The 13,944-nt window shown below is 38.5% G+C and overlaps 1 protein-coding gene across 1 annotated transcript in view; it reads left to right on the plus strand.

Moving 5' to 3' along the window:
- Dnah7 (dynein axonemal heavy chain 7) overlaps nucleotides 1-13,944 on the plus strand; it is a 206,357-nt gene that overhangs the window by 45,716 nt on the left and 146,697 nt on the right. The window contains exons 17-19 of the mRNA XM_048344207.1: nucleotides 2,023-2,169; nucleotides 4,270-4,955; nucleotides 7,627-7,813. Coding sequence (XP_048200164.1) covers nucleotides 2,023-2,169; nucleotides 4,270-4,955; nucleotides 7,627-7,813 — 1,020 coding nt within the window. The remainder of the gene's footprint in view (nucleotides 1-2,022; nucleotides 2,170-4,269; nucleotides 4,956-7,626; nucleotides 7,814-13,944) is intronic.

Consider the following 13,944-nt stretch of genomic DNA (forward strand, 5'->3'; position numbering starts at 1 on the left):
AACTCCAAATTCAGGGGCTCACATTTGATGAAAGTCTTCTCTACAATCCCATGACAGAGGGGGGGAAGGACAGAGTTCATGAGTACACATGCGTAAGAAAGCAAATGAGAATGAAAATAACAGGCAAGGAAGAAGAGGGGTGGGTTGAATCCCTCTATCTCTTAGGAATGCACTCTTGAGGTACTCTACCGTGAAGGCATATTTATTCACTCATGAGGGTAGAGTGTTCATGACCTAGTCACTTTTACCCATCCCTCCTCTCAGCTGTTTTTCTGTGGGGATTCAGTTTCCAGCATTTGAACTTTGGAGGGTACAATCAACTTATAGCCCACTGGATTACTGCAAGCACTCCATATCTATTCTCTAGTTAAATGGCTCCATATTTTCTTTTTTTTAATTTTAATTTTATGACTTTATATTTTTATCTCATTTGATAAACTAAGGTTCTCAAATATTTAGAGGTTAGTCATTTGTGATTGCTGTTGATCACAGGCCTTCTTCTCTTTCTACTACACTTTAAATAATTAATTCTTTGGGTATGTTATTGGAAGGTAACACATAGACTTAAAAAAGTCTTTGTTTTAAATTATGTTCTATTTTTTACTTAGGCCACTTCAAAAATTTTAAACCATGTAGAAAACACAAGTAGTAAATATTAGATGCTTAAGTATAAATAAATAGACTCTTAGAAAATTATTAGACATTCTAGATTTGTCTGTACTTTATTTTTTAAAGTATTCCATTAAGAAAAGTAGGCATGACATTAGTGAATTGTTCCTTCCTTTATTGGGCTAGAACAATAAATTTGCCAGGTAATTAGATGAAAGAGTACAGAAATCAACCCACATAATCTAAAAAAGTAGAAAGCCTTCTGTTTTTCAATAACTCAGATTTGACTTTTGAAAATTTCATTAGTAGCTATTTTTAGAGCCATAAAGTTTTGGGTGGCTTATCAATGACAACCTTTACTTTTTACATGAAAAATGTATATCTTTTATATTGGAATATTTAGAAAAATTAGTGTTATAAATCCAGATTTATTTTCAAATTTCTTGTGATGAGAGTTTGTGGATCAACAAAAGAACTATTGGGTATCTTGTTTTTTTGTGTTTTTTTTTTTTTTTTTCTTTTTGCCAGTCCTGGGGCTTGAACTCAGTCAGGGCCTGCACACTGTCCCTGGCTAGCACTCTACCACTTGAGCACCACTTCTGGCTTTTTCTGAGGAATCAAACCCAGAGCTTCATGTATTTGAGGCAAGCACTCTACCACTAGGCCATATTCCCAGCCCCTGGGTATTTTGTTTTAATGTTGCTAATTGATATGCTAAGTATTGCAACACAATGGGACATTTCTGTTTATTTATTTATTTTGTCAGTCATGGGGCTTGAACTCTGTACCTAGGTGCCTTCTCTGAGCTCTTCAGCTAAAGGCTAGTGCTCTACCACTTTGAGCCATAGTACCACTTCTGGTGACTAATTGGGGATAAGAGTCTCAGAGCCTTTCCTGACTGGGCCGGCTTTGAAATGCAATCCTCAAATCTCAGCCTCCTGAGTAGCTAGGATTACAGGCATGAACCATCAGTCCCCAGCTAAATCTTTACTTTTCTCCAATTGCTATGAAGTCACCAAATACTACTGAAACCTTTTAAAACAGTTTTCTTTTAGCCAGATACTGATTATTATGAGATTTTTTCCAGAATATTAAGACATTTGTTAGCATAAATTTTTCATCATATGACATATATCATTATTTAACCCATTTTAGTTCAATGTATTATAACTCCTTACCTAGATAGTAAGGTAAACCTTTAAATATGGGAAACAGAAAAATTTTACTGTGTTTATTCTATAGTTAGTATTTTTCACAGTTTAGGTCCCACACATTGGGTAAGACATCTTTATATTTTGCCAGTGACAAAGCATAATTTAAAACAATAATTCTGAAAATCCTTATAAATAAAGGTTCTTGGTGCCTACAGGATTCCACTTTTAAAAATAATAACCAAAATATTGTTGTTATTAGTTACGGTGTGACCGGTTTGTGGAAGAGCTGGAGAGTTATGCAAAACAGTCAGAAGAATTTTATACATTTGGCGATATCCAGGATGTGCCACGGTATCTGAAAAAAGCCCAGACCCTGAATGGCAAGTTGGATATTGCAGCAGACAAGGTATTGCTGAAAAACTTCAAAGAATGAACTAGTTGAAATGAAAAAGTAATGAATTTGTGTTGGTGACTCACCTTAGAGAAATAGCCCTACATAAGTCTGCTTATATTCAAATAGAGAATAATGGCACAACCCAAGTAGATTTCACAAGATGCTCCACCAAGGAGGAGCACTGCTGCATTCTGTTAGAAGTGATGCCTTCATCCTTCATTGTAAAGACAGAATTGTGTCTTCAAATTCACTTTTCATCATTTAACTATTGGCACCGTAAGTTCTCCCATGAGATTTAGAAACTCATTTTTGAGCAGAAGCAAGCAAATAACAGTACCTGGCCACCGTTTTAGCTATCAATCTAGATAGAAGTCAGCGTAGACATTAAGGATGAGTTGTAAATTGGGTTCATTTTTTTCTCTAAGTTCTGTTCCTTCAGTCCTTCTCTTCCAGAAATCAGCCCTGTCATTAGGAATGCCTGGACGAGGGAAAGCTATATATAACCTTTGCAATGTATAATGTTTGAATTCTTACATTTTATTTTTGTAAAAAAAAGGGACATATGAAAATAAGTATCAACTATACAGGCTACTTAAAATTTCAGTAGCCCTTGTTTAACAAATATCTAGAGATTATTTCTATTTTCATAGTATATGTTGAAATATTTGTGATTATTATAAGCCACTCAGATATCTGAATAGATTAAAAAAATTTAAGATGCTATCATATAGAAGTTCCTATATCCAACTCCTTCCTGGCAATTCTGTAGATTTGTCAGCTGAACAACCCACCTCCCTGCAAAGTTCAGAAGTGTACTAAGAGAAAATGAATGATTTCTTTGCCTGCTTGTCTCACTCATCTTTAAAACAAAAGTCTGGTTGCCTTCTCTATATTGGAGCATCTGCAACTGCACTACCCCACTGTCATATCCTGCTGCCAAGTTGCCATATACAAATACAGTTGCTCATTTTCTGGAAAACAGTTGCTGCTCTGAGACACCTCTTTTATTACACTGAACTATTATTGTAAAACTGGTATTAGATTTTCACCTATATATGTCTTGTCCCCTAAACTGGATTACTAATTCTTAGGAAAGGGACTTTACAATCTAGTCCTTTTTCCTATTTTCCAAAAACAATGCTGCCGTATTTGAAATACTTGAATTATTTACACAAATGAAGGCAGCACCATAATATATCTCATAGGAAAAAAGTTCTTTATGTGTACATGCTTATTTAACTATTCTAAGTAATTTATCCAAACATTATTTTCTGAAAACTGCAATACAAAAAAATAAGGTAATACTATTGAGCTTAAAAGAGTAAATTCTATTATTTATTACAGTATGGTTGAATTTGAAAGACATGTGTTAACTGAGTAAACCAGGCAGAAAATGACAAATGCCTCATGAGCTAACAAAATCAACCTTGAAGAAGCAGAAATAGAATAGTTGTTACCAGGAAATGGGACTCATTGGTTGGGAGGTAATAGATGAGAACTTTTGGTTTGATAGAAGAAATAAGTTCAAGAGATTCATGGTACATCATGATTATAGTTATAACAGAAAACTTGAAAATTGCTATGAGAGTAGATTTTAAGTGTTCTCGTGACAAAAAGAAACAAATATGTAAAGCAATGCACATGTTAATTAGCTTGATTTATCCACTGCAAAAGGTTTACATTTCTCACCAGGCACCCATGGCACCCATTACAGGGGTGAGCCTGTAATCCTAGCTATTTGGGAGGCTGAGATCTGATGACTGCAGTTCAAAGCCAGCCCAGTCAGCAAAGCATCTGAGACTCCTATCTCCATTTAACAACCAAGAAGCAGGAAGTGGAGGTGTGACTCAAGTAGCAGGGCACCACCAGCCTTGAGTGAAAAGGCTGAGGGACAGGGCCCACGCACTGAATGCAGACCCCAATACCGGCCAATTAAAAATGAAGTGAAAATAAATAGGAAACAGATCACGGCTCAGTTTTTTGTGGGTTGAAGTTTAAATTTCAGGGTTTACTGAGGGTTTTTAATTTCATTTTTAAAATACTTAGAGAAACTTGATTTTCAATGCCATTCACTTCACCTCTCTACCATCTATTCACCACCTGTCCTTTCAGATTGAACAGTTTAATACTGAGGAGGAGGCGTTCGGCTGGGTGCCATCCGTCTATCCTCAGCGTAAAAAAATCCAGGACAGTTTGAACCCCTATCTTCGTCTCTACGAAACGATCGTCGAATTCAGCACCAAACACCGAGCATGGACCGAAGGTCCGTACCACAAGGTGAATCCCGACCAAGTGGAAACCGACGTGGGAAACTACTGGCGGGGGCTCTACAAGCTGGAGAAAACCTTCCACGACTCTCCAAACGCTCTGGCGATGACCAAAAAAGTGCGCGCCAAGGTGGAAGAGTTCAAGCAGTACATCCCGCTCATCCAGGTCATCTGCAACCCGGGGCTGCGCGCCCGTCACTGGGAAGCCATGTCGGCCATCGTGGGCTACCCGCTGCTGCCGGCCGACGACTCCACCGTCTTCTCCTTCCTGGACATGCACCTGGAGCCCTACTTGGACCGCTTTGAGGGCATCAGTGAGGCAGCCAGCAAAGAATATTCTCTCGAAAAGGCCTTGGAGAAGATGGTTAGCGAATGGGACTCGATGGAATTTGTCATCCATCCGTACCGAGAAAGCGGGACGTTTATTCTGTCCTCCGTGGATGAAATCCAGATGTTGCTGGATGACCACATTATCAAAACACAAACCATGCGCGGCTCTCCTTTCATCAAGCCTTATGAAAAGCAAATGAGGTAAAGTGGGACTGTGTGGTTTTCATGCGACGCTAACATCACTTGTAAAGTCTGAGTCGTGATTTTTCATCCCGTACTTAATATTTTATGTGTGTGTGTGTGTGCGCGCGTGCGCGCGCGCTCTAGCCATTGGGGCTTAAACTCAGGGACTGGGCAGGGTCCCTTTTGCACAAGATTGGTGCTCTACCACTTTAGCCATACACAGTGGCTTCTGGCTTTTTGCTGGATAAGTGCAGGTAAGAACTTTCCTGACCTGGATGACATCAAAACTTGATCCTTTGATTTCAGCCTCCTGAGTAGCTAGGATTACGGGTGTGAGCCACGAGCACCCGGCTTCAGGCTTAATATTTTAAATAGTTTTAAGGAATGGTAGTCTTCATTACTTTCAACAAACAGAAGGTCCTTTACTGTCACAACAAAGATAGCAGATGCCTAGCCTCCAGAGAGTCATTTTAACGGCCTATGATCTGATATTATTTGTAGACCCTCAAAAATGATTTTGTCTCTGTGAACATTGACATAAAATATAAGATAAAAGTTAATTATGCCAGTTCTGAACTATATGAATTAGCTGTCAGAGATGCATGATGGGTGGTACTGAATAAAAAAGAATCAAAATATAATTTTAAACATGAAGTTTTAAGCAGCAAACACAGACTATTTCATGAAACCCTATCTGTCTGTTAGTGTTTTCAGGGTTTCAATTTGTATTGAGCAGTTTCCCTGGGTTCGATTCCTCAGCAACACATAAACAGAAAAAGCCAGAAGTAGCACTATGGCTCAAGTGGTAGTGTGCTAGCTTTGTGTGAAAAGCCAGGGACAGTGCTCAGGCCCTGAGTCCAAGCAGGACTGACAAGAAACAACAACAACAACAAAAACCCGATTGCCATCCTCAGTGTGAATTTGCATGCCGAGGAAAAAGGAGCTGCCTGGTAGGCTCTACCCTTAGTTACAGCATATTTAACATGCTATCATAAATTTGAGCGAGCTCTGATTAGACTTGACTCACTGGACACATTCACAGAGAACACTACCTGAAAAGGGGGATTCCTTGAATTGTTTCCCATGGGAATTTGCACAATATCGTTAGATATTGGGAAATTTTTCATATTAGCCAGAGATCAAAGAAAGAAGGGCACCAGAAGAAAATAGAGACATGCATATTGTCTTATGCAAAAAAAAGTTAAATTCATGGAAAAAAATGGGAAGAAGTGTATTTTTAAAGGACACTGTAAGTGTAATGGCATATGCATGTAGCGCTAGCTGCTCAGGAGGCAGAAGTAGTAAGATCCTGGTCCAGAGCAAGCCCAGGAAAAGTTAGAGTGGTACTCTATCTGTAAAACAAGCTAAAAGCAAAAGGCTGAGGTCTGGGGATCAAGTGGTAGAGTGCTGACTTGGAGAGCTACCTGTACTTCTGGGTTTCGATTATCTAAAATTTCAGATTGTCACTTATAAAAGATAAGGAATGTGCAAAATACACAAGAAAAACTATCCTACTTGTAAGCTTTGTTATTATTAATATTCTTCATTATGGCTGTTATCACTGATAGCAGAGTGGCTGTGGTCAACCTGGGTTCAGATCTCAGCTCTGTCATTCAATCGCTGGTGAAATTGAGTCTGGTACTGTTTTCTATGTGCCTGAGTTTTCCCTAAGTTAATATTATAAAGGACCCAACCTCAAAGGGTTGTGGTAGCATGAACAAAATACAGAGATTTTAGAACTCTGCTTGTAAAATCATTAGCTTATGGAGAATTTTAATGCCTATTTATTTACTTTTTGCTAGTATCAGGGTTTGAACTGAGGGCCTTTTGTTTGTTCATCTGACTTGGCTGGAATTCTGCCACTTGAGCCATATCTTCACATAATATTTATTCTTAAGGACATGTCATTCATATAAGTTATCTATATTTAGGAATTACTGAAAACCTACTGTAAATGTGAAGATGCTTTCTTCTCATGAATAATGTACTAATATATTTAAGAGTATGAAACAAGAGAGGGGGTAACAATGTTTATTAGAAGATGTGTATTCATTACCTTACTTATGTAACTGTAACCCCTTTGACATACCTTTAAAATAAAAAAATAAAGACTGTAAAATACCAATGACATAAGTTGAAATGTTTTATTATAAAAATAAAGATGTTTTATCATTATTATCTTTAAATCATTGTACAGAGGAGTTGCCATTTAACAAAGCAGTTTATAAATACAAGATATCTTGATTAATGTCACCCCTTTCAACATGGAAATAGAGATTTTTATGGCTCCAAATTAAAAGGACAAAAGAAATGTTAAAGGAAATATAAGAGTTTTTGATGTACCTAAATTTCCTGAGAATTTCATAGTACCAATCTTGAAGGAAACTTTACTGTTTCCATATTTTGCATTGAATTTGATCACAGAAAGATTTATTGCTGACACATACAGAAACCAACTCATTTGTAGATAGGTGTATCTAAATGTCTCTATCTGCATAAGCATGAATATTGTTTTGTAAAAAAATCATCCTGTTGAATAAATAATGCTAATCTTTAGATGAAAGGAGAAGAATGGAAATTGAAATAACATTGCACACAAGATTGACAGGCCAGTTGTGGTTTTGACTTTTGTTCTCTGAGACCATTGCTTGGTTTGCTGTTGATCAGAGGTATTTTGTTTGCTCCTCAGGGAATGGGAAGCCAAGCTCCTTCTTCTTCAGGAGATCCTGGATGAATGGCTGAAGGTGCAAGCCACGTGGCTGTATCTGGAGCCCATCTTCAGCTCTCCAGACATCATGTCTCAAATGCCTGAGGAAGGAAGACGATTTTCAACTGTGGATAAAACATGGAGAGATATAATGAAAACTGTTGTACAAGTAGGTAATAATCTCTGGAAATGTGATTATTTGACATTCACATAAACTTATTATTTCTAGTGAGCAATGATCTTTTTCTTATATACATCCTCCCTTCAGCTCTTACTTCAGAATTCTAGGAGGAAGAAATATGGTAATCTAAACCAGATAGTCTTTACTCATTGGTCCTTGAGGTCCAAATGGAGTGTTATTCAGTGGCCTTTGGTACTCTTCCACACACTCTGATAAAAAGACAGTGGATTCGGAGCAGGTTGTCTCCATCTATCCTATAGCAACTTTGTTATGATGGAAAAAAAGATAGTTTTCTCTGTAAAAGGAGGACTTGATTACTTGGCTGTATTTGTATCAACACCTCAGACTGCTCTTCTACCCTGAGCTCTCCTCTTCCCCAGGATGCAGGTTAATCTGAGGTCTCCATGTTGGGAGATGGAGGGCACTGCTTTCCCACAGGACTTTTCTCCCCTTTCTTTCCATCCTAGGTCTGCCATTTAGTGTGAGGATAAGGATGAGGTGAAGAGAAAAAGAAAAGCCAGGGATGTGGAGGAGTAAGAAGGAGGGAGCAAGAGCAAGAGAAGAGATCAGAAGGCAGGAAAGTGTCTCCTATTTTCTTGATTCTGCAAGATGGACCGTTCTTTTTGTTTGTGGGCATAAGATACTCAGCTTCTTCTCAGAGATGTTCAGGGGTTCTTTTTCCTCGTGTCCATCATTTCTGTGTGGTAGAAAGCTTTGCAATTCCTTCTAGTTTTTGAAATATATAGTATACATTTGTTACTGGTAACCATGCTATTATGTAATGATTGCCCATCAAAACTCCTCCTAGTCTGTCTTAATTATAACATAGTATCTATTGATCAACCTTTCCCAACCCTCCAGGTCCCACTATCCCCCCCACCTCTGGTACCCACCACTCTACTACCATCACCTTCTAGGAGTTCAACGGTTTTAAGATTGTATAAGAATGAGATCATGCAGTGTCTGCCTTTCTGCTAGTAGCTGATTACACTTCACAAAATCATGTCCAGTTCCATCTATGTTGTCACAAATGACAAGATCTCATTGTGTTTTTATGACTGACCAGTATTCTAGCATGTATATATGCCATGTACAAGCCTTCATCCATTGATAGATACTTAGATCGTTTCTATTTCTTGGCTCTTGTGAGCAATGCTACAATGCGCATGGAAATGCAGCTATCTCTCAGTATACTGATTAAATCTCTTTTGGATATATACCAAGTAGTGGTTTTGCTAGATCATGTTCTATCTTTAGTTTTTTGAGGAACCTCCATACTGTTTTCCATAATGGCTGTATAACTTCATTCCTGCCAACAGTATGCAAAAGTTCCTAGAATCTCTGTTATGCTTAGCAAGTTTTATTATCTTCCTATACTTACCTAATAATGTCTCTTTCAGCTTGAACTCCACTTAGAAGTTCTTGTAGGACAGGTCTGATAATGATAAATTCTCTCAGCTTTTATCTTGGAATATCTTTATTCCTTCTTCATTCCTAAAGGCCAGCTTTGCTCTGTACAGTATTTTTATTGTTTTGTTTTATAGAAAACATAGTCTCATTATGTAGGCAATGCTGGCCTCAAACTCAAAGAGATCTGCCTCAAGTATCCTTCATACAAGCCAGGGCCACCATGACCAGCTTGGGTATAGTAGTCTTGGTTGGCAGTTTTTGTTTTTCCTTTAGAACTGTGAAATTCTCATGCCACTGTCTTTTGGTCTCTAATACTTCTGCAGAAAGGTCTGCTTGCAAGACCCTTATGTATGGCTGAGTTGTTTTGGGTTCCCCCCCACTCTTGCTTCCTTGAGAATCTCCTCTTTAACTTTCAAGATTGAGATCTTGGTTGTATCACAATGACTGATAACTTCTCCCTTTCCTGTACCTGGGTATTTCTCTCTCTCTCTCTCTCTCTCTCTCTCTCTCTCTCTCTCTCTCTCTCTCTCTCTCTCTCTCTCTCTCTCTCTCTCTCTGTATGTCTGTGTGTGTGTGTGAAGTTTTCTGTTGTTCCTACTCATTTGGCATCCTTGAGTTTCTTTTTAACTCCAATAAACACATATATTTGCTCTTTTACTACTGTCCAAAAGTTCTCCTAAACTTTATTCATAGTTTTTCTCATCTAGCTGTATATTTTGACATAGGGTGGCTGCAAGCTCTCTCATGGTTTCTTCTGTTTGAGCTACCCTGCTCTTAATGCAGTCTTTTGCATTTTTAAAAATTTTCTTAGTTTGTTTCCAGCTCAAAGATTTATATATGAAATTTTAAATGCTTCCATCTCTTTGAATTTCTCTGTTTGAATATTGAATCATTTTCTCTGTGTCCTCTGGAGTCTCATTGAATTTCTTTAAAAATAGCGTTTTAAATTTTTCTGTCTAAGACTTCCTCCATACTGATGACTTCCTGGAGACCTTCTGGCATCTGATTTTGACTTTAGGTCAGACTGTGGTTTCTGAAAGTGCTTGCTGCTTATTGACTAGACACCATATGGGCCTTGAAGGACTAGGTCATTTCTTTTTCCTCCTATCTTCATTTGTGTGTGCCTGACTTTTTGGAACTTTTAAGAAAATAGGCTCTTCTCTCCTATCTTTGAGTCCCTTCCATCATTAGTACTGAGTACTTACCAGGGCCAAGTTTGTAATGAATTTGCTATTGATGTGTCATTACTCTTTCAGTAGTAGAGAATGATCTAAGCTCATACGTGTCCCAAATTTACAGTTGGCTCCTTGTTCTGAATGAACCAGAGGCGTGTCTAAAAGCATAGTTGATCTCCACAAGCCTTTCCCTGGCCTGGGATAGACCTAGGCACCTGGAATTCTTCCTGGATCTGCAGAATCATCAGGAATAGGACAGTGCTGCAAAACTCCATCATATTCTGAGTCCATAGCCCATTGGGACCAACAGAACACTGGAAGAGGGCCAAAGCCCATGTCCCTGCAGGCTGCCTCCTGTGCGATCATGTGCCATGGCTGTTATTACCAGTCACTGCCGACAGTGGCTGCACTAGGAGTCTGGTTGACTTAGACCCCATGTCTTCTTCTAGTACTAGGGCTACTTCAGACAACCTGGTAGGTCCAGGAATGGGGACCATTTGATCTAGTTTTTTGACCAGCTGTGAATAGGTAAAGTGTTCAGATTGGCTCAGTGTAGTTGCATGAACTATCTTGCTCTGCTAGTTGAGGGACTTCTAGCTGTAGGCATCTTTTTGATATTTAGTGGTATCTTCAAAATGATAGCTTTTACCAGATGTCTCTAAGGCATATCTCTGCCTACACAATGTAAAATTGAGCACTGATAGTACTTACACATTACCAAAAATTCACTTACTTAAATCATGCTCTGGGTCTTTAAAATCATTTTTGGAACAGGTCAATATTGTGGAAATTTGAAAGACAAAGATGTGAGATGGGTAGAATTTTTTCAAAAGCTCCAGAGAAGTTAAAGAAAAGGCATAACTGATGATTTTATGTTTTCTGCTCAAGATGTGGTTAGAAGACTAAGACACTTCTGTGGTCGTCTTTACAGAGCCCCTTACTTCTTGTAGGTACCAGTTTGACACAGCCAAGCTTAAGTTTTAGAGTCTCATCTAAAGGCTTGACAAATTATAATGTAATTTAAATGGAAATCATAGTTCCTTTCACTTAGCATAATCTTATATGTTCATATGTACATAGCTATTGAGCTATTGTAATCTTCTGCTAGGACTATTCTAGACATGTGCTAATTATTACCAATGAGAGAAACCATAGAGTCTATGTTTCTTCGGGTCTGGCTCACTTCACTTAGTATGATTTTTTTTCTGAGTCTTTCCATTTCCTTACAAATGGAGCAATGTCATTCTTTCTGATAGAAGCATAGAATTCCATTGTATATATGCACCCCATTTTCTTGATCCATTCATCTACTGAGGGGCTCTGGGTTGGTTCCATATTTTAGCAATATGGTGCAATGAACATAGTTGTGCTGGTGGCTTTAGTGTGGTCTTGCTTGTAATCCTTTGGGTAAATGCCCAAAAGTGGGGTTGCTGATTCAAAGGGGAGCTCTATGTTTTGCCTTTTGAGGAACCTCCACACTGCTTTCCAGAGTAGTTGAACAAGTTTATACTCCCACCAACAGTGTAATAGGGTTCCTTTTTGGCCACAGCCTTGCTAGCAGTGGTTTATCATTGTTGTTATTTTCAATGGACCATGTGAAATTATGCCTTTTTCTTTTGTCTTTCTTCCCCATGGTTTTACCACTGATGTCACTGTAACTGATTTTGGTACCCTGGTATTACATATATGTTTATCGGAACTAGGGAAGGGAAGGGGAACATCAAATGGAGAGACAAAGAGTAAAAGGCAAACCATTGCATCAGTAATACTTAGAAGATTATATGCTGTAAACCAACTGTGCAACTTCGGGGAGGAGAGGGAATTGGGAAGGAGGGAAAGTAGGAGAAAAATGAGGGAGGAGGTTACAAGTTTGATAAGAAGTGTACTCACTGCCTTACATATGAAATGGCAACCCCTCTGTACATCATTTTGGCAATAAATTATTAAAAAATAAGAAATCACAGTTCCACTTTAGGGTTGGCCTCAAAGGACAATAGTTATGGAATCTTTCCAGTGAGCACAATTTCAAGACAAAACTGGTTTATTTAATTTTTTAACCTTTCTTAGAAAGAGAGATGATTAAAAGGATTATGTCAGTATTGACCATGGTCAATAGTATACTTGATTATGTAAACTTTATTATGCAAATGTAAACTTATATGTAGTAAACTTGATTATGCAAATTGAGGACCTACAATAAACACATTGGAGAAGAGGTATATAAGCAACCATAGAAATAGTCCATAATGCGAGGATCTTTATGTTCCAGCAGAATGCTTAATAAAAGGCACTAACTGCAAAAAGAGGAACTTAATTATCTGGTTGACTAGTTGTCATATTTTGTGAATGTCAGCTGGAATATGTCAGTGATTGCACAGTGAGCTATGAAATAGAATAATCATGTAATATATTGTCCAAACTGGATAAGTTTTGAGAGGTAGGGCATTAATAATTAATCCAGGACAATAAGCATCAACCTGACCTCTTCTTATCAAATAGCTGAGATGGGTGGTCATTCGAGGTATACACCAAGAGTCATGCTGGCAGGGGTGGGGACTGTGGGCAGGTTTACCATCACTAAGGCTCCCCCCTTCCCATTCTCACCCACACCGCTGGAGCTCAAGCTGCCAATCACAAGAATGATCATGATGCTTCAGATACAGTACCACACCTGGAGGCAGCCACACATGGGACTAGAATACACTGGCTTTCTTTCAGTATGGAAGGGAGCCATGTTTGTCTACAGCAGACAAATTTTTCTTTTTCCAGTCCAAGTTTCTGCCAATGCTGCCATTCACTGACTTACTGAATGACTTATTCCTTCTCACAGTTTACACACAACACTGCTTCTCCAAAGAACTAACATTATAAAGGAAATGAGGCAATTGATTGACATTCATTAGATTTATAGGTCCTCCTGTGAGAGTTGACCTTATCAAAGTGGAATGACTCATACTAAAGAATCATTTGCTGTGCCTGAGAGAGGACAATAATTTTCTGGCTTGAGGTACATTTCCAGAGTGTATTTTCTTCACAAGCTCCACAAATACCAGGTTCATCCTATAGGTATCATGTATGGCTCGGGGAGTGAAGTGAGAGTGGCCCTTTGGCTTTGTTTGTTATGAAGCCAGTACTGATCATTTTAGAAGATTAAGTGATTTTCATATCCGGCGAGAAATGCTTCTTTCTGTGTGAGGACATAGAATGGCTTTATTCAGTGGGGCGTTCTTGATGTATTTTCACCACCCCTTTACCCTCTCTGTCCTTGGAACTTTCCACTATGATTGGTTTCTTCTAGACACCATGGCTTCCTTCTTGTTTTCTTTTCCCCTCACACATACCCAATACATTCTTCTCTAGGGCCTTTGCATTGCTTGGATCCTTTTCCTGGAGTGTTTCATCTCAGAATATCTGAAGAGCAGTAACTTCATTCCTAGGTCTTTTCTCAGGTATTAACTTTTGTGAAGAGGCTCATATTGAGCTTCTTATTTAAAATGGAATCAACTTTGCCCCTTGGGGAGGCACTCCTTATCC

The sequence above is a fragment of the Perognathus longimembris genome, chromosome 4 (genome assembly GCF_023159225.1).
Source record: "Perognathus longimembris pacificus isolate PPM17 chromosome 4, ASM2315922v1, whole genome shotgun sequence".
Taxonomy (NCBI): Eukaryota; Metazoa; Chordata; class Mammalia; order Rodentia; family Heteromyidae; genus Perognathus; species Perognathus longimembris.